The 21,500-nt window shown below is 40.8% G+C and overlaps 1 protein-coding gene across 5 annotated transcripts in view; it reads right to left on the bottom strand.

Moving 5' to 3' along the window:
- Window positions 1-4,195: 4,195 nt before the first annotated feature.
- Window positions 4,196-21,500, bottom strand: part of SLC7A2 (solute carrier family 7 member 2) — a 53,642-nt gene continuing 36,337 nt past the window's right edge. For all 5 annotated transcript variants that reach the window (XM_048509120.1, XM_048509117.1, XM_048509118.1 and 2 more), the window contains 8 exons: window positions 20,066-20,202; window positions 18,380-18,602; window positions 13,824-13,963; window positions 10,730-10,832; window positions 8,841-9,046; window positions 7,672-7,838; window positions 6,309-6,417; window positions 4,196-4,938 (listed from right to left, as the gene is read on the bottom strand). In XM_048509120.1, coding sequence (XP_048365077.1) covers window positions 4,718-4,938; window positions 6,309-6,417; window positions 7,672-7,838; window positions 8,841-9,046; window positions 10,730-10,832; window positions 13,824-13,963; window positions 18,380-18,602; window positions 20,066-20,202 — 1,306 coding nt within the window. In that variant the 3' untranslated portion in view covers window positions 4,196-4,717. The remainder of the gene's footprint in view (window positions 4,939-6,308; window positions 6,418-7,671; window positions 7,839-8,840; window positions 9,047-10,729; window positions 10,833-13,823; window positions 13,964-18,379; window positions 18,603-20,065; window positions 20,203-21,500) is intronic.

Below are 21,500 nucleotides of genomic sequence, written 5' to 3'. Positions count from 1 at the left end.
GGCAGTTTCTCAGACCTGATTCAGCAAGTTTCCCCAGGAGTTTGCTCAAGATAGAAGTGAAGGAAATGCTTTAAAGACATGGAACTCCATGCTGATCCTAGGGATGGCCTGTCAGGCCCAGGTGTGTGCTACTCCTTCGTACAATGGGGTCATTTTAGTTTGATTTTTTAATAACGGTTTGGACTCAACCAGTTTTTCAGTTGGTAGAGACAGAGAGAGGAAATAGTGACCACCCAAAAGGTATGCCAGAGATCATGAAATGTGCAAGATTATGAAACTTGCAAGGACAAAGAGCTGCAATAAAGATGAGCTAAAAAAAAGTTGACTGGCTCCAACCCAATGTGTGTGATTATTTTCACTTTAGAATGAAAAAAAAATGAGTGAGGCTTTTCTAAAATGTTACAAAATTTGTTTCAACTGATCCTGCTCAGTTCTGGCAGGATCATCAACCTACTTCTCATTTCTTATTACAGGAATCAAATGGTCCTACTGTGTCTGCAGCAAATGAGTTTATTTTAATGGGTTTTTTTTTTGCTTAATTTACTTACAGCCAAGTTTTTTTTCCTGGTGAGTTTCCAAAGCATCTTATGTCATTCTCCTACATTTTATCTTGCATTACCTTGAGATGCAGGTTAGTCTAAGTATGTGTGACTGGCACAAGGTCACCCATATATATATGTATCTCTTCTGTATATGAGTATTCTATTAATTTCTATAATCAGAGCTGGTGAGTTCTGATTACCACATTAAGGGGTGATATAACTCTAGCTTTGTCATTTCTATAGGGATACAGGCAGTAGATTAAAAATGCAGGTACGTAACATATATATTTCATTTTTTTGTTGTTTTACAATTATACATGATCATCACCCTCCCATCTCTGTAATACTATGAAATTTCTGGCTATGAACCTTCAGATACTCCTATATAAAGAAATAAAAAATGTAAAGCAGGTTCTTTCTTTGTTACAAAGAATGAAGCCATTACACAGACAGAAGGTTTATGCACAAATCAGAAATCCTGCCCCCATAAAAGAATCACTGGACATTAACAGCTTGATCAAAGAAACTGCTAAAAATCTTACACTTAAAATGTTCTGTTTGTCTAGAAGAACAATTCAGCTCTTACATAAAAAAGATGCAGTAAAAATTATACTTAAAATAATTTTGTAGATACAGAGAGCTGTACAGCCATTTTTAGTGTTTAAATATTTTCTAGCATATTTTCACCTGAATTTTTCACTGCACTAAGGAAAAATATCAGAACACATACACACAGGGTTCAAAATTATACCATATGTTTCTGGATTACTTTCCTGTCTTATATAGAGGCAGTTTACCAGTATACACAACCTTCCTGCTAAAATAAATATATGAAACAGGAAACCATAAAGAATAGCAGGAAAACACTGCAAAGTGCATTTCCCCTAATTTTTAGGTAGTGATATTTTTAATAATATTTTAAAGCCACAATAAAGAGTGTTGATGCAAAAATATAAAATTTTGTACCCTCTCAATTTCATTATAAAAGGTAAAAAAATGCTGCTTTAAAAATTAGTTACAAGCATTAGAAATTAGAAATCATTTATTTGCCTGCCAGTCCAATTTCTTTTGAAAGTATTCTTCAAATTGTTTACTACTTTTTCTAAATAACTTCTGGAATCTGAAGATTAAAGGCTCTTTTATATCATGTTGTTTTTTCCTGTGACACAAGTACACATACCCATTTATAAATCTGTATATTAATGATATGCCCAGATTCAGAGATTTCTTGTACATGCAGAGCTCCAGTATGGATATACAGTCTGTCAATATGCAAGAGCGTTCCAACTCATTCAAAGTCGAACACTTCCCTCTGAAAGGAAGGAGCGGTGTCCACTGATGAATCGGATGGGATCATCCAAGCCAGCTGGTAACTCTCAGTGTGCAAAGAAACCAGAGGATTCTGGACTGGTTCAGTAATGTGTGAACACATGAAAGTGTTCCCTCCTAGAGAAACCTGCAACATCTGGACCCATATCCAACATTTGCCAAATTCATAAATGAATGTGTGTCATTTTAAGCAACAGTACTTCAAAATGTAACAAAGATCCCAAATTTTTTTTTACAGGAGCCATCTCTTATTTTGAATAGTGCACAATCTCATGACTGGAATGTAATAATTGAAGGGTACAACCAGAGACATAGATCAACTAGGAAAGGCAGTGGAGTAGCACTATATGTCAGGGATGATTACACCTGAGCAGGTCCATGATAGGCCTACCCTGGGAAAATGGCATGAAGGATGGAGCCTTAAGCACCCTCACACAATACACCACAGTTCCAAAATGAATGGGACCATTATGAGCCTGGGGATTAATGTAAGGGAACTGCAAATATGTCTGATTCCAAATACTTGAGGACTGCGTAACTGTAATGATGCCCTTAGAAAATTGATTAGTTGTAGTATGACCTGTATACGTGACAAGCAGAATTCTTATTTCCCTCGTGTTTTTTGTTTTCTTTGCAACTTAATTCATCAACACAAATCTCTTAAACAATTATTTTTAAAAGGTTTGCAGTATAGTAAAGAGAATGAAGAACATAATATTCTGCAGATGAAATACTATTTACATTTAGTAAAGGCAGCAATCAGGGCAACTTCTTTTTCTCCTACAAAACATTTTAATTAAAAAATTGCCTGTCAAAAATGCTTCACATATTTCCACAAGTGTTTGCTTTCAGTCATTTACAAATCTATGTATAAAAAGCAAGATTACACATCTTAAAATTAAAATGCAAGTCATTTATTGCTTAGCATTAGTTGGTTCTGCCATGGAAGTTCTGTTGGTTCTTTGGCATTCAAACTGGAACAGATTTTTTTGGAGCACCTGCATCCCATCACTTCCAATCATCCATCAAACAGGGAGAACAGTGATGCTATGGGGCAGCTTTGGCTTAGATGACTGCATGGTTTTATGTTCTCTCACTGCTTCATGTAAATACCAATGTGCAAACTACACGTAAGGCATTTTTTTCCCTACTTCACAAATGGTGATACAGAAATAAGTTATACGCACGGCTACCTTCAACATTGGTAATGATGTCCAATTTAAAATATTCAACGTACCAATGGCCCTTTGTACCAAATAAAGATGCCAGTGAGCTAAAATTTATATACAAAACATTATTTTATACTGAAGACTCACCATTTCTGAAAACATTGCTTTCCATAAAAATATTAGTTTAGTTACAAACACATTGAAGGACCCAATACTCCATGATATTGCTGCAGGCGAAGAGAACATTCTGTGCCTGGAAATTCCAGTCCTTAGCTGCAGAAATATATAATCATGATTAGTTGACCAGAACCTGGAACATTCTAGTAGGTCACATGCTTTTTCCCCCAATTACGTAACTGTGGAACCTACTTACAACCTCACCAGAGGGTTTACACATTCAGCACTATTGTAGAGCAATTCCTTACTTGCCACACAATCTGGAAAAAACTCCAATTACGTGCATGTATGATGGCTGCTAGCATTTTAGCTTTTTTCAAGCCTGGAAACCACCCCTTGGACTGATTTTTGCTGACAAGCAAGAAGAACTTCAAACAACACTGACAGAAGATAACTTCAGCAATGATTTCACACCAGCAGGCATAGGTTATTAATTTTTAAGAAATACTGTTCTTTTGATTATTATACAATCTTTTCATAATAATGTTCATTGCTTGCATAATTGGCAAAGGAAAGCATAGGGTTGGATCTCGTGGAGGATTTCTGTGGACTGGAGCTATTTTAGCCAATCCTCCTTTTCCACTGTGGATCTCCAAGGCTATTCCTGAGACAGTCCTCTATTTGGGCTGGAGCAAGAGGAAGGAAGGGAAGTTACACTGCATGGCCAGAAATCTCTTCCATCCACAGAAATTTCTTGTGGATCCAAGCCATTACACAAATATGTCAGTATTCATGGCATTATTAACACAGTAGCACAGGGCTGTGATGCTATACCAGAATTGTGCACTTTGTACTCCTTACTGAATGCTTTATTACAGGGGTAGGGAACCTGCGGCTCTCCAGATGTTCAGGAACTACAATTCCCATCAGCCTCTGTCAGCATGGCCAATTGGCCATGCTGGTAGGGGCTGATGGGAATTGTAGTTCCTGAACATCTGGAAAGCCGCAGGTTCCCTACCCCTGCTTTATTGTATCCCTTATTGAGTGTTTTGGGGTTTTTAATTCGGATATTCATTGTTAATGTGAAACAGTCAATTACCAGGTTGTCAAAACACGTTTAACACTGAGACATCACCGCCACACGCCTCCCAAAATACAAACCAAGATGCTTCAGACAGCCCACCTTTAAGCTCTTCTTAGGAATTAGTTAACGGTTCTAATCAATTGCCAATTCAAGATGTAGGACTCTGCTAAGAAATAAGTCACCAAAGTGTTCTGCATGACAGAGAATTCAAATCAGCTGACTTGAACATATTCCTTCCCATCATTGTCATTGTTGTTGTCTGAGATACAGCCACCATCACAGGGGAATCAGCCCTGGATAAGATTCCATCTATCAGCCAATCTAGATCATCCATCACGCTTTCTAGTAGACATTTTTGTAAGGTGTTTGTTATTGTTAATTCTTCATCAGAGTTTGACTATTTCTTTTAGCAACTCTTTTCCTTTGAAGTTCATTGCTTGACAGACAGACACCCGTGATGCAGCAATGGGCAGCCGTTAACATTCACTTGTCTTTTCGCTGGTAATAAAGCAAGCGCTTTCGTGTGAATTTTCATCTTCATTGGGCCCTGTCAGAGGAGTCTTTTCAGGAGCTGCAGTTTTTCCTAAACAGCTGTCTTCATCACCAGGATGGCCTTCCAGACTGTCTTCGTCATCTTCTTCCCTAGGGCGGCCCTCTGTACTATGCCGTATGCCATAAGCAAAGTAAATGAAGAAACCTTTCAAAAGGGAAGAAAAATAGTTTTTTTCTGGGCCCATCAAAAATCACACAATATTTCTGTAACAAATGTGCCTAAGATAAATAGGCCAGACCTCAATCACACAATTATCCAAGGAGATCAGGGGTACTCATGATTCCCCCTCTATCCTCACAATCTCCTGGGGTAGGTTTGGCCAAGAGAGAGAACGACTGGTCAATGATTATCCTGTAAGATACGTAGCAGCATAGGTCTTTCCAGCCATAAGCCAACACTAACCACTACAATGGCCTTCAAGGATTGAAGAAGGAGAAGGAGAGTTGGATTTATATTCTCCCCTTTCCTTCCTGTAAGGAGACTCAAAGGGGCTTACAAACTCGTTTCCCTTTTCCTCTCACAACAAACACCCTGTGAGGTAGGTGCAGCTGAGAGCTTGGAAGAACTGTGCCTAGCCCAGGGTCACCCAGCTGGCATGTGTTGGAGTGCTCACGCTAATCTAGTTCACCAGATAAGCTTCCACAGCTCAAGTAGCAGAGTGGGGAATCAAACCTGGTTCTCCAGATTAGAGTGCACCTGCTCTTAACCACTATACCATGCTGGCTTATGAACTCTCAGTAAGCTTCAACATAATATGGGTGATAGTGAACATGAAGCAAACAAAAATAAGAAATAAGATACAGGCTACATAGCACGTTACAAGGAATGACAGAAGGGTGGTGCTGGAGTTTCTATTTCCACTTTTTGTAACATGTAAAAGGCAATGTGCCTCCTCACTGTGCCAAGGAGAGAAACACATCTTACTATGATATGCCTCTAAAGATTCCAGCCACAGAGGCAGGCAAAATGTTAGGAGCAAAAACTATATTCTTTTTCATGTAAAGATTAAAGTGCAGTCAGTTGTGGTATGATGGTAGAGAAAATAGTATGCTTCCGCATTAGAAAATAGTCCCGAATGAATATGAGAATTAGCATTCATTGTTAAGCACTGCCTTTGTCAAAACCAGCCCCCAAAAACCACAACCACCAGTTCAAAGCCTTCAACAATACGAAATAATCACTACATTGCAAATAATTCCTGTGACTCATTTTCCTCTCCATTTTCTATATGCAGCTTGGGCAAGAATTATATTTTTCATTTTCAGCAACTTACCACATGGACATGTACCACTGTAACTACTGTCCAATTATGTAATCATTTGGATAAGTGAAACTACCAACATTTATCACTATGTGATAAATCAGTAGGCAGCATTTTCATTTTCCATCCCAGGTAAATATCACAAGATAGAGGTAAACCAACGCACATACATGCTAAAAGTGAGTATGTGAAGCTACCCTTACAGCGAGACTTAAATGTGTATTTTGTGATACCTACAGACAGGACCACTTACCAAAAGCCATCCAGATGCTAAATCGAACCCACGTCTCTCCGCTTAACTGTACCATCAAGTAAACATTGACCAGGATACTCAGAGATGGCAAAAATGGCAAGAATGGAACCTATGGATAAGCATTTCATAATTCAGGTTTGTTAGCAAGTAATTAACATATTAATTGGGTATATATCCATTACAAATGCAATTAAACAGACATATCCATAGGCCCGTATTTTTGCTTAAGGAAAGAATTCCATCTTCAGCAAATCCTAAATCCTAGTACAGCTCCTCCCCAGTCCCCAGGTCAAACGAGAATTTGGGATTTTCTCTCTCATTACAACTGTTAGCTACTTTGGGAACACCTGGATCTTCTACCCATCACTTCTACCCACTATCTTAGTCTATAGATTTTTTCTTGACCCCATTTTAATTTCACCAGAATTACTTCTCACTCTGTACTTCCTGCATTTCATGATCCTTTGAATCTGCTACTGCTTGGTTCTCAAGCTTCCTAAATAAAATGATTATATAGCAAGGACTGGTCCATTCCACCTAATGAAACAGGTTGTAATCCACTTATTCTAGAATTCAATTTAGTTGGTCTTTAAGGTGCCACAAGGCTCCTGTTTATTTTTTCAGCAACAGACTAATACTTGTCCTTTCCATTTAACCAAAACGAAACATTTTGAGGCAAGAAATTAAACATTTCCTCTGCATGGCTCTTATCCTAAAACATTCGGAAAATGTTTTATTTGCAGCATCAAAACATTTTATATACATGCCCTTTCATAACAATTCTTTAGCCTGAAACGTTTTCAAAGTGTTTTCATGGCTGTGTGATCAATTTAACATGTTTTCCACAAATCTCTGCTGTCCCAGAATTTCCCCCTCAGCACCATTTTCTGTCGCCTTGCTGTACTCACTCTGTTCCTTCTCGCCTGATTGTTTGGGGAGTTAAATCTTCAAAGCTTTGATTACACAAGCTATGGAGAATTGCAGCACAAGACACTGAAGCATCAAAGCATCAATTCCACAGAGAATTTTTTTTAAAAAAGGAAAAAAACACAAAATGGTGGACAGGAATCATTTCAAGGCAAATGAGTGCGAACAAATGTGGTGGTGGGATCGAAAACATTTTGCAAATGTTCTGCAAACGTTTTCAGGGACTTGTGTGGAATAGGCCACAGCTACAGAATCAGTCTATAAAGTAGACTGAATAAGTGGTCCATAAAAATATCTACAGTTAACAACAGAAGTCCATTCTCCAACATGTTCATATTTGGTGTCATGGGGTCTTCTCCAAAATGTCAGAATGACAGATAGTCGTATACCCCCAAGTATACATGGACTCAAAATTTGCAATAAATCCTCCCCTTACCATGAATGCTACTTTTTGTTGACTCTGAGGTTGCCTCCAGATGGCAAAAATGACAATTGCAAACAGCACTACAAGAGCTGCAAGCAGGCCAATACTCCAGGGCTCCAGATTGGCAAGGAAGTTAATCCCATAGGTGATCAGAATGCTTAAGCCACAAATGACAACACCTACATAAGAGTTGACCAAAAGAAACAGAAGAGAGAATGATTCAGCATTTCAAAATCTTACATGTTCAAACCTTTACGTAATGTGCAAGAATTTAGCAATTGTGATAGCTGCTTTCAAAAATTAAGTCAAGTGGTTGTGATTATTTTAAATTAAATACAAAGAACAGACTATTTGGAGTCTTTCTAATGCTATTTCCAGCCACTGCGTGTGCACACACACTTTTCCTGTCTCACAGCCCCATTTAACAGTCAGGCGTCACAGCTACCCCCAGTTGATGCCCCCAAATAGGCGTGGGGAGGCTCGCCAAGTCAAAATTCCTCCATGCCACCAAGAAGCCTCTAAGGGCCGCAATGGACTTATGCTGCCCAAAGGGGTCCTTGGCAGCATCTTCACTCACACTGAAAACAGGGAAACATGTTTCGAACTGTAAGAAAATGGAGATGTTTCAGACATCGTCTCCTTTATTTTCGAGGAAAGGTGAAAATGGGTGTCATCTGTATTTAAGCCTCAACCTATCTTTGCTGTCAAATTGTAACTGACCATAAAGTTTCTAAGGCAACTGACTGACAGAAAAACAACATGACTGAGAGGGAGTCATGTTAGAGGTTTGCAAGGGAAGGGGAGAGAGGGGAGGGAGGGAGGGGTGGCATGCAAGGGAGGGGAGGGAGGGGGAGGGGTGACATGCAAGGGAAGGGGAGGGAGGGCAGGGCAGGGGTGGCATGCAAGGGACCTAGGAAGCTGGCGCAGTGTTCAGCACTACATTCCAGTACTGGGAGGAGTGGTGGCGGCCGCATACTGCCAGTATCAGCTCTCCACTGGGATAAGTGTCCCAGGGAGGGCGAATCTACCAGTGTGGCAGTGTGCTGCTCCCAAGAGCAGGTTGCCCCCCCTTTGGATGGGGCTCTCAACCGTACATATGAAATCAAATATAAGCTCCACGATTGTGACTGTGCCTTGTTCTGAATTTGCTCTTTTGTTGAATGCCACTATCTCCAACTTACCCAACAAGCTCACCAGAAAGCTGACCATGGTGGCAGAGTGTTCAGTTGGCAGGCTTGATGGATTAATCAAGGTTAGGAGGCTGAAACGGTGCCCTTCCAGGATACTCATTTGTGATTCGCTTGCTGTCGATTCCCTCTCTGATCCTGCAAGAGCCTCTTTTTCGGTGGAATATTTTGGTTGCTCATAATTTAAACTGGGCTGGTACCTGTTCACAGATAAACAAAAACAGGTATTCATGTATCACCATGCGCTTTCTGTTGTGGCTTCCATTTTTGGAATGGCCTGACTGAAATGGTCAAGAAGGCTCCCAACGTTTTTATCATTCTCCAGAATATATAAAATGGAATTATTCAGGAAGACATTTCTGTAAAAGGAAGTAGGCTATGGTATTGTCTGTGATTTTAGGCTGTTCATTGCATATTCTATATTATTGTTTTTATCCTTGTGATCTGATATCTTTGCAATGTTTGGGGTTTTTTGTATTATACTGTCCTTATTTGCATTGCTTTTAATTTTGTAAGGTGAATTGAGTCTCAGTAAAAAAAAGGCAGTCTATACATGAAGTAAGGATCCTTCAGAGCAAACAAAATATACTTCTTATTTTGTTATAGCGTTTCTTCAGTATTCATTCAGCTATGGATACTTGATTTAGTGACCATACCATCTATGCAGTGAGGATGCATTTCTTACCGGGTGTGGTTTAATCTCATATAATTTCTATAACCTCGCTCTGCAAATGGATGACAGCTTCCCTTTCTCCCAGTGTTGTTACTGCAAACATGCACAGGAAAACAAGCCCAGCTTTATACACATTTGATGCAGCTCACTTCCATCAGCGTGTATCGACTTAGGGGGAAGACAAGATCTTGTTTTCCTTTCCTTGACTAACTGTTCAGACAGAGCCATCAATGGCAAGTGCTAGGACTTGTTTCAATATGAGGGGAAGGTCTCAAGTGCCAGTCCATTTAAAACAAATATTTGCAAGCCCTTTTATCCCTTTTCTAGCTGTTCGTGTGCACAAGGGCTGCCTAAACTCTCCTCATCCAGGAGTGCAACTCAGCCTACAGCAATTTTAAGACACCTACAGCGATTTCAAGACACTTTAATTGACACAGTTGCCAGGAGTGTGAGTATGCGCGCGCAATTTCAGTACTTGCCCTGGGAGCCAATTTTGGCAGGTACGCCATTGGGAAGAGGGGTGTGTTGCAGCCTCTATCACTATAAATCCTAAAGCTATAGGAAGGACAGAGTCCATCTTCTCTTACTGTTGCAAAAAAGGGAAGACAAAAAAGTAGGAGGGGCCACAGACTTAAAATACACATATTTCAGAGTGTAAACATCTCATTCAGTAGCATAGTTACCAACTGCATGTCCCTGTTTCATCTGTGAATCACAGTATAGACATGTAGTTGTAAAAATAGCCAGCCAAAATAACTAGAGTGCTGCAAAATTGCAATACCTGAACATCCAAACCACACAGTCCAATGGGGAAATAAAAGGAATGCACCAATGTTGCTTATAGCACTAGGCATGTTCATAGACAATGTGAACTGGGATTAGACAGCCAAGAAACCAGTTTTTCCATACTAATGGCACCCAGTGTCATTGATTATAGATCAGAGGTATCTTCATGGAAGATAAAGTTTTACACACATGATTTTAGTACGTCATAGCTACTTGCACAAAACACTTCTATCTGATTTAGACAACTAAGAGGCTGATGGTGCCATAAAGATTTTTTAAAATGTATCATAAGCTTTGGAGGCCAGATCTCACTTTATCAGATAGGAATCTAATTTATAGGTCAACCTCAGTGATAAGTGGTGTTTGGACTGCACCATAAATCATTTTAAAGACTACATTTAAATGACAAACAAGTGGGACTCACCTAAGAATGAGAACACAAGCTGCAACCAGGGAGTAGGCAAGGAGTGTACCAATAGACATCATGTCTACTAAGGCTTTTAGGTCAAAAAGAAAAGCCATTAGAGCTAGAAAAACCAAGACAGATAGAATTTGTATTAATAAATACGTATTAATAAAAGTGTGGGATTTTGCTACCAATAATCCATTAGCGTTTAATGTTTGCCTCAACAGCCATGGAAGTAGTTCATCATCTAACAAATTATGGAAAAGGAAGGAACACTAAGCTTCATAGCCAAAATCAAAGGCTGCATCGTGGCAGCATCTATAACATGGGCAGCCTCATCCAAAGCCCTTGGAGACAGGACACAATGCTGCTATGGGTCACCTTGCCGCCTCCAAGAGGGTTTACAGGAATTATGCCACACAAATAGTAGCATAGGTCCAAGGGCAGCATACTTCTGGCCCTAAACCCCGGGTGAGAGCCAACTAATGGTTCTGCCCCTGGAAATGCCCTTCCCCCCTCGCCCCGCTGGTGTTTGATTGGGATACCAGTGAAGTCCTGCCTCAGCCCAGACTTCCAAGTTTTGCAGTGGTGGGGCTGAGGGGTGGATGGCCACTGGTGTATCTGCCTCCTTTGTTGGGGTAAGTGCCCTGGGAAGGGCAAATGCACTGGTGCAAGGCTGCACCACTCCCTCAAGCCCTTTCACCCCCACCCCCTGGATGAGGCTGTTTGTGACTCATAAATTTGGAGACATTTTATTGGCCTAATCCTTTATCTGGATAGTCCAGGCAACTCTGATTTCATCAGATCTCAGAAGCTAAGCTGAATTTGGTTAGTAATTGGATGGGAGACTACCAAGGAACATCAGGGTCACTCCACAGAGGCAGGCAATGGCAAAACACCTTTGAACGTCTCTTGCTTTGAAAAGTGTAAGGGGTCGCTATAAGTTGGCTGCAACTTGACAGTAAAAGAAAAACCCTCTGAAATTTGGCAACCTCAATGTTTACCCAAACAATATCATTGTAAATTAAGAAATTAACTTTTTTTGCATAACATTATAAATTTAAATGCATGCATAAAATGCCACGACTAAATAAACTAAAGACACCTGTGCAGTCCATGGGAGTTGTGCAAGCCCCATTTATTTTTACAGGACTTGGGACATGAAAATATTCATGGTGCCTTGTGCTTGTATTAGGCATCTCTCCTTCTGCTTCCTGCATAAAGCTCATGCAAAAGTATTTTGAACCCCTGAGCACTCATAAAAGATAGTCCCTCTTTAAACAGTGTTAAAACCATTTAAAAATATTGGGAAGAGCAGGAAACACCCAAGGATTAAAGAGATTTAGTCCAAAAAAGGAAATCCAACAATGCTAGTGTTTTGCGCAGACCTAAACCCTGGCTTCTTGCAGACCATGCTTTGTAAACTGAAAGCCCATCTCCTCCAAAACAATTCCTTCTCTTCTGAATGTTAACCATCCTTTCATGTGGCATTTGCGTCAGTGAAACCTATAGAGTTTCCAACTTCGCCGTAATCTGCAAATCCACTGCAAATAATGGTTCCAGGCTCAAGTTTACAAAGAAACCACACGCTGGTGGACATGTACCGTACAATCATGATTATTGCGGAAATAAAGGGAAAGCTATTCTGGAAAAGGAGGGAGACTTTCACACATGTTCCTGAATCTGGAGCTTCACAGTCATGTCTGCTTTCCTTTTAACAGGTGATGATTTATTCCTGAACAGATTTCTTACAGGTAATCCACAGTAACAAGTTATTTAACTTCCATATACTTTGCTTATTCATCTATATTGGATCCATAACATATATGAAGCCCAGAAGCTAATATACTAAAAATACATCAAACCAAACTGCAAAAAACTACAAGCAAGATCGAAGAATTTCTGCAGTCCCTACAATTTAGGGTTCAGCTATTTTCTCTCCCCATCTGTCTTCTTCATCCAACTTGCCTTGCTTGCTCCTCTCTGTGCAGATTTTAGCTATCAATTTTGGGGGAAAGCCATTATTTACATTTGGCTTTAAAAGGCAACCTTCTTTAAAAGATTAGCATCTCATCCTCTGAACACTGTTTAAAATGGAGAGACTATCCATTAATAGAAATGCAATATAAAGCTTTCATGCCACATTCCTTTTGCTGAAAATGTCTTAGTTAGAACATTCAGCTTGGGAGATTTATTTAGGAAATCCTGACATGAAATTGAATAGAATCATAAAGTTGGAAGAGACCCCAAGGGCCATCAAGTCCAACCCCCTGCAATGCAGGAACACACAATCAAAGCACTCCCAACATATGTTCATATGCCTCTGTTTAAAAACCTCCAAAGAAGGAGGCAAAAAAGAGTGGAACTCAATGTCAGTGCTGGAAAAGAAGGAGAGTTTCACCAAAGAATTCACTTAACACTTCCTTCTGGACACATGCACACCATGGCATTCTTTTGCCCACAGGAGAAAAGCTCCAACGAGATTGACTTCTTACACCACCACCACAATTCAGAACTGTGATGTCTTTTGATTAGTCAGCAACTGCATTCCTAATTGACATGCATGGGAAATTAGCAAGCAGTCCCATCTTCTTGCAGGGTCATGCTCCAAACAGGGCTTAGGTCCCAATTAAGCCAGACCTGAATGTACTGAGCTTACCAGAAATGCACCCTGCTGTCATCGTGGCAGCAACAGGAGACTGCCTCTTGCTCACTTTGACAAGAAATCTAAAGAGTAACCCATCTCGTGCCATGGCAAACAGAATGCGCGGCAGAGGGAACATAGAGCCCAGAAGACTAGAACAAAAGAATTCAATTGTTCAAGTGCTGTGGTAACAGTATTAAACTCCATTTCAAAACCAAGCATAAACCCAGGGTGAAAAAAGTATTCCTCCCTCCACACACCCAGTAAAATGCATATATGGTCAAAAGATTCCTGGTAACTAAAAATAAGATTTCTGAAACACAACATTTACTAGCTTTGTTCTAAGATGCGCATTTTATTCTTCCAGTCGTTCACAGAACCATAACTGCCTGCCAGTGACTTCTTTCTGCAATGAATCATGGGTGAGTGTGTTCATTTTCCTTAAAATAAATTAGCTTCGAGGCTCACCTGCTACAGCCCCAGACAACAAAGTAGCAACAAGCGGAGTCTTCGTTTTGGGACTGACTTGAGCTAGACATTTGAAAAGCAACCCGTCCTTCGCCATAGCATAGATTACGCGTGGCATTGGGAAAATGGATCCAAGGAGGCTGAATAAAGAGCAAAACAACATGCAACCACAACAACACAACTTCATGCAATGCATTAAGAAAGAGAGAAACGGAGCTCATTAGCAGCAGGTAGTACCAGAAATATAACTGAGAAGCATCATCCGCTACAGTTTAGACACCAGATATAAGATTTCCTTGAATCTTCATTCCAATTTTATCAAATATGCAAAGTGTTCCACAATTGTTATGACCTTGTTTGTCATAAGTTTTCTGGTGTAGACAGTGTCTTCAAAGACAGAGGGGCACGTAAAACCCCAACTCCCTCATCACACAGATAACATGCCATGTAAGACACGGACATTTTCTGTGGATATATAATTTTCAAAAAAGAGAGGAAGATCACACAAATGGGATATCTATACAACTGGACATTTGATAGCAGAGGCATATCCACCTGCTTCACTGCTTTGTGAAAACTGTCACTGACCCAGTAAATATTTAAACCAGGCCTATATTTCTTGACCTCGTAACAAATCATAATAGGCCTGATCCACTGAAAATGGGGAAATTTAATCTAAAAGGTAGTGGTGTGAGTGGGGCCAGAAAAAAAGACTACAGAACAAGGACATTAATCTTGTTCTTCCAGGTTCCAATACATTACTTTTTCTCAGGCTCAAATTTATGAACTCTACCCACATATAGTATTATACAAATCTGGTAATACTTGCAATGCAATTAAGCTTTATTGAACCTTGCAAGATTATGTCACCAGCAGGAGGAAATCAAAACAGGCAGTCAGTAAGTACTTGCAAAAATACCAGCAACAATTTATGACAGGGGTCTTCAAACTATGGCCCTCCAGATGTTCATGGACTACAATTCCCATCAGCCCCTGCCAGCATGGCCAAGTGGTAGGGCTCATGGGAATTGTAGTCTATGAACATCTGGAGGGGCATAGTTTGAAGATCCCTGATTTATGACATGAAACACATTAAACTTATGTTCCGTTACTCTTTTTAATGACAGTCTCTTTGCCCAACCTATATTAGAAAGAGGGCCCATGTAGCAAATTGCATCGATTGATCCAGCCAGTACTGTCTACTCCAGCTGTTAGCTCTCCAGCGTCTGCTGAAGATACCCTTCTAGCCCAATTTGTTGAAGTCTTTTAACTATGGACAGCCAGAGTAAATCTAGGGCCTAATACATTTAAAGGACGAGCACTATCTCTGACTAATATTTCTTGTTCATGCTTTCCTTCCCACTTTGTTTTATTCAGAGGCTGCTTTCAGAGGAAAAACAAACCATAGTTTGTTTGCAACGTGAATGAGCTGCAGAACCTTGAGTTCCTACATTTCCTCCCTCCTTCTCATGCAAGGAGCTGTGATTGAAGATCTCCTCATCTCCAGTTAGTTTCAGTATCTTCATTTGTAAACCTTAAAAATTAGCATTTCTTTCTTTCCCAGGAATCAGGATTTAAAATCAGGATTAAACTGTGGTTTAGAATCCAATATAACCAAGAGTGGAACAAACCCATATTTATTCAGGCATCCACATTTGGCTCTTACAAAAACTGAAATTTGATTGACAGCAGCTGCCAACCACCTTTCTTCCCAAGCTTGACATACAAGAAGGATCTCAACATTCTGAGAGGCATCCATTTTGCATGAAGCAGAGTCTTGCTTTTTTGCCAGACTTTGGTCCCTATGCCTTCATGGCATCCCTTAGCGCAGGGGTAGGGAACCTGCGGCTCTCCAGATGTTCAGGAACTACAATTCCCATCAGCCTCTGTCAGCATGGCCAATTGGCCATGCTGGCAGGGGCTGATGGGAATTGTAGTTCCTGAACATCTGGAGAGCCGCAGGTTCCCCACCCCTGCCTTAGCGGAAGTCTTCCTTCCAAACCACCTCACAGAGCTGTTTAAAGGAATTTCCTGGTGGGAATTCACTCTATAAAATGGAAGCATGACCCTGGGGACGCCATCTCATCTAGTCTGGCTCTATAGTCTGTAACTTTCCCCAGACAAAGCTATTCTGTGAACTAAATAAATAAAGAGCTTCACTGGTGGCTGCATGGCCTTCCTCTGCACAAATTCAGGATTACTGCTAAGTGACAGCAGATTTCATTTGATTCTTTAGAAAAGTCTCCCTTCTTCCTAAGCAGATATGCACATACATACACGTAATTTTAAAAGAGGCAAACAGTCCCACCCCTGTCATGTAGGAATGAAACAAACTATTGGGGCCAGTGAGAGTGACAGAACAACTTTTAAATAGCTGAAATGGCATTTTGACCTGGCACAGATGTAACGTTTCCAAATTCCAAACCCTGGATGCTTCTATTCATAGGTTATGCCAGTTTTAAACACCACAAAACTAAGCAACCTCAGCAGTTAGTGAAACAAGGATAAGCGAAATGTTAGGATGCCTGCACAGCAATGCCAGCTCTAAATGCTAGAAATGTTTCAAATCACTTAAGCCAGACTTTGGTGCATTTAAACTGTATTTATTTCAAACATAATAGCTCAGGTAGATTGGCCTTGATTGTCTTTGGGTCCCTTTAAATGTAAAAGTGAAACCATATCCTATGACAAAGTCATTTCAAAGTTGCAGTACAACCAGCTGAAGTGATTTGTGGAGCACAAGTAAGACCCATACCAAACGCAGGTTCTCAAATTATATCCCTTTTTAAATATGCAAAGATTCCTACCAGCTTAAAAGAAAGTTTGTGAAAATCTGGGCATAGGTGCTCTGCTAGGTTTTGCCCTTCCTGATTTTACGGCCAAAGTTAGATCATCATGGGTATTCTCAATAGTTATGATGTCTTGAATGAGGGATGGAAGGAGAGCTTGAACTAGAGCTGAAAGAAGTACTTAAAGCAGCTGCTGGGCTTGCCTATACCTCTCTATGGGCACTCTTGCACTTGCAGAATAATGCACTTTCAATGCACTTTGCAGCTGGATTTTACTGTGCGAAATTGAAATATTCACTTGCAAACAATTGTGACAGTACATTGAAAGTGGACTGAAACTGCATTATTCTGCATGTGCGAAAGTGCCCTATATATTTTCATGTTATTCAAGAACACGCTGGACAGTATTCAACAAACTGTGATACTTGGGAACTGGCACAAGCTGAAGGAGACAGTGAACTCAAAAACATAATAACTTTTCTTATCATAGTAAAAAAGCTGCACAGGTTTAAAAACAACCCCAAGCTACACATTCAGAAGAATCTCGCAGTGCTGCCTTTTCTTGCACCACTTCAGAATGGCATGCCTGAACGTCCCCCCAGGTTAAAAAGAACATGTCATATAAAATTAGGAAGGAAGGAAGGGCAGGTTGCTTCAACAACCTGGATACCCACAGGCAGCCAGTGTCTGGCATTCAATTATGCATTCCCCTCCCTGCCATACCAAGAGGTAGAATGCCAAAAGAGCAAGACTATGTGATTCTCAGCCCTAACGCCAGGATCAGAGCCAGCATGCTATCGTGGTTAAGGTGCCAAACTAGGATGTGGGCAAACCAAATTCAAATCCCCACTTGTGTCATGGAAGTTTGCTGGATAACCTTGGGCCAGTCACATACTCTCAGCCCTGACCCTGGCCTGTATTTGGATGGGAGACCTCCAAGGAATGCTTTGGGGGGGGGGGGGGACATGGAGGCAGGCAATGGCAAACCATGACTGAATGTCTCTTGCCTTGAAAACCCCACCAGGGGGCGTTGTTACTTCATGTCCAAAAAAAAGATCTATATGATGAGTTCCACATTTTGAAAGGTCCCCTGGACTCATAATTTTGGAATACCAGTCCCTTGACCCAAACTGCAAACAAGTTTTCAAACAGTGTTTGCGAGAAGACATGGGGGGGGGGGGTGTCTTCTTTTCCAGTTAATTTCGTACAAGTCCTTGTGCATACCTGAAACAGCTCTTTGAATCCTAGGACCTTTGTATTTTGTACCCTCAGCATACAGATCTCAAGAAGAACAGGACAAATTTCAAAATGGGGTGCGTGTTTTTTTTTAGATTGGAGTAATGCATCAAACTCAGCCCAAAAGAAAGGGTGGATTATGGATACGTAAATAAATAAATGTTTCTCAGTGGAATGATAGGAAAGGGTAGGATCCACCCCACTTCCACATTTGCATAGGGTTGCCAGTCCCCAGATGGGAAATTCCTAGACATTTTGAGGATGCAGCCTGAGGAGAATGGAATTTGGAGATCAATTGTAATAGCAGGACATCTCCAGTCACCACCTGTAGATTGGCAACCCTACAATGGAAAGGAAAGATAACAAGCAGAGGCCAGCCTGAAAACTATCTTGCTCTGTGCTTAAGCAGTAACAATCTATATTATTCATGGCGCTTCTTTTAAGCAAATCTAATGAGCAAATAAATAGTTTTACAATAATTTGATTAATAAAATTATCCCCAATTTGCTATTAGTTTGTCCATATTTTTACCTTGTAGATAAAGCACACAGGGATCCCACTGCTACGAGATACTTTGCCGGGCCCCATCCAACATATTCAAATGCTACGGGGAGAGGACTCTTCTCATCTATTAAGTAGTAAGGCATCATAAGAGTTAAAGCAGCTGACACACCAAAATAGGCCAAGAAACAGACCAGCAAGGAAGTGACAATTCCAATGGGTATGGCTTTCTGGGGATTCTTGACCTCTTCACCTGTAGAAAACACACAACGAGAAGTTCAAAGTGTGGGTATAAAAGTAAGATAAAATATTGCTGTCTGTTCAGAAAGGTAAAGTTCTCATTTAGAATGAAAGCACTCTAACAAACTAGTCCATTTCAAGCAACCTAATGGGCAATGCAATCGGGGGGGTGGGGGGAGGGAGGTGCGCTGTGGTCAGGGACAGCATAGCCATGATGCAGCACCCATCCTTTTAAAAGGTTGGCAGCATCACAGCCAGCAAGCTGAGAGTGATGCTCTCCCTTCCCCAGTGGAAGTGGTCTATATAGCACAATGGGCTGCTCCATCAATTTTGCTGGTGTTAAGTTCATGCCAGCAAATGGGGTTGATCCCAGGCCAAAAAGACTCAGAAAGCTGATGAAAGCTGCCTGCCACTGGGAACATCGCCATTGATGCCAGGGCAGACTCCTGTGCCTGAGGAACACTGTCACCACAGCTGGACAGACACCCGGGTGTTGTGTTGTCATGCGGCACCCGGCACTATCATAATTGCCTCTGCGCTGGCTTAAATGCCCCTCATGCCAGCACAAGTGTCATGCATGCAGCACTGGGGGCATGCCGTCTTCTAAGCAGTCCCCTCTCCTCTGAATTGCACATTTCTAAATGCAAAGTTTCCAGCTATGATGATTTTTATATTTATGTTCTAACCAAATACAAACCTCGTTCAGGATGTGCCATGCATAGGATTCTATTTGTTATTAGCAACAGGCACACACACTACAGGATTTATTCGAAATAAACAGAATTGCTAGGAAAGGGAAATATGTTTTTTTCCCTTTAGCCTGTGTAATCCCACATTTTCAGGCTCAACAGATTTCAAAAGATAATGGTATACTACAGTGTGTAACCCCAAAATGTAAGAGGTGCATGCAAATATTTAGATGAGCAATGCACATTCAGTGGTTCCGGAGCCACATGTGGCTTTTCTCAGCACTATTCCCCAAGAAGCCAGCCCCGTGCTCCAGAAAAGGGGGTTATCTTTTTTTACAAATTGGAATAATTTCATTATTTCTTTGATGATTATATCAAGGATGTGCAGATGCAGGCGTTTTTTGTTTGCAGGTGGGTCAACACATGCAACTAAATAAGGTGATGGGCAAACCACTGGTGAATGCTAGCTCTTAAACAAAGCAAATATAATTCTGGATGTTCAAAGGCATCTGGTAATGAAAGAGCTATGGTACATATTTTTGTTTGTGTGTGTTTGGGATGATGCGCAGGGCAGACAGCAGTCATGAACAGCAGAGTGAGTATCACTGATTTGTACGAATGAGGAATCCACAAAGTGCTGGGAGCCTCCAACAGGGGGAGCCAAAAGGAGATCCATTGCCAAGCTGTATTCCTATATATATATATATATATATATATATTTATATATTACAGCTCTATAATATACCAACTGCAATTTCCACTGAGTATCCAAATTGTTGTATCTTACCAGTTGTTGCAATGCAGTCAAATCCTATAAAGGCATAGAAGCAAGTTGCTGCACCAGCCAGTGTTCCTGTAAAACCATATGGCATAAAGCCACCAGCTCCAAATGCACTGGTCACGTTCTCAGAAAAGGAGATGTTTCTAAAAAGCCCCAATACAAACACAAGAATGTAAAATGTAGGTTTTCCCACCTAGCTGCTTGAATAACAGAAAACAATTTCCTATTTCCTTTCTTTAAATGTGTGTGTAAAGAGCTGTCAAGCTAAAATATGAATCTTAAAGCTCATATATTTAGATGAATGTCAATGCAAAGTGGATAAACAACTACAAACAAATATTTCTTGAGAGTTATACAAGCCAAGTAATTCTAGAGAGGTACCAAAGATAAAATTCATACATTAGGTTTTCTCACTTGGTCCTTAACCCTAATACTTCTCATAATGTTTAATAGCTCAGTATGATAATGTTACTTATATGCTTATATGCTGCTAATACAACCCTGGTATGGAGAACTCTACAACTCTGCAGAACCCAATATGCAGTAGGCCACGTGGTTTTGAGCTAATGCAATCTTGATCTAGCATAGTACAGAGATGGCCACATTCTGACTTGCTTTGTCATCCCACATTCTGACTTGCTTTGTCATCCCATGCCTTGCAGCCATCACATAGTGGATAACTTCTAAATGCGGGGCAAGCCCCTGGGGCATAATTTGCAGCCTGGACCTTACTAAACATATGAATCTTGAGGACAGTGTATTTTCAGAAGAGCTGGTGTGATGCATTAGTTAAGAGTTCTGAGTCAATGGCGGATTCCGCATGAGTCAAAAACAGTGGTGTGAAAATGGTGTAAAAGGTTTTAAACCCTTTTACACCGTTTTCACACTGCAGTTTTTGGCCCATGCAGAATCCACCAATATTTGAAGGACTGAGTTTGAATTCTCTCTCATGCCATGGAAGCTTACTGGGTGACCCAGAGTCAGCCACACTCTCTCAGCCTAACCTACTTCACAGGGTTGATGTGAGAACAGAAGGGATCAGAGGGGAATGATGTAAGTCACTTGGGATTCCCATTGGGGAGAAAGGTGGGCTACGATTTGGGTCCTGTCTACCTGAAGGAGTGCCTATGCCCGTATGTACCTTCCTGGGCACTGAGATCACAAGGGAAGCACTCCTGGTGGTACCTCCCCCTGCAGAGGTTCGGGGGGCATTGGCACGCAGAAAGGCACTATGATTGCCCCCAGGATCTGGAATAGTCTCTCCCTTCAGAGGTTTGCCATGCACCTCCCCTTTATGGGTTTAGGTGCATGGTGAAGACATTCCTCTTTGCCCAGGCATTTGGCTAGCCTCCCTGGAAACCCCCTCTACAGCTGCTGGTCTAAAGGGTGGTGATTTGCGTTATTTTAATTTAATTTAATTGTTGTTTTTGTTGTATTTTAT

The sequence above is a fragment of the Sphaerodactylus townsendi genome, linkage group LG10 (assembly GCF_021028975.2).
Source record: "Sphaerodactylus townsendi isolate TG3544 linkage group LG10, MPM_Stown_v2.3, whole genome shotgun sequence".
In the NCBI taxonomy this organism is placed as follows: domain Eukaryota; kingdom Metazoa; phylum Chordata; class Lepidosauria; order Squamata; family Sphaerodactylidae; genus Sphaerodactylus; species Sphaerodactylus townsendi.
This window is presented reverse-complemented; position numbering and strand designations above follow the sequence as displayed.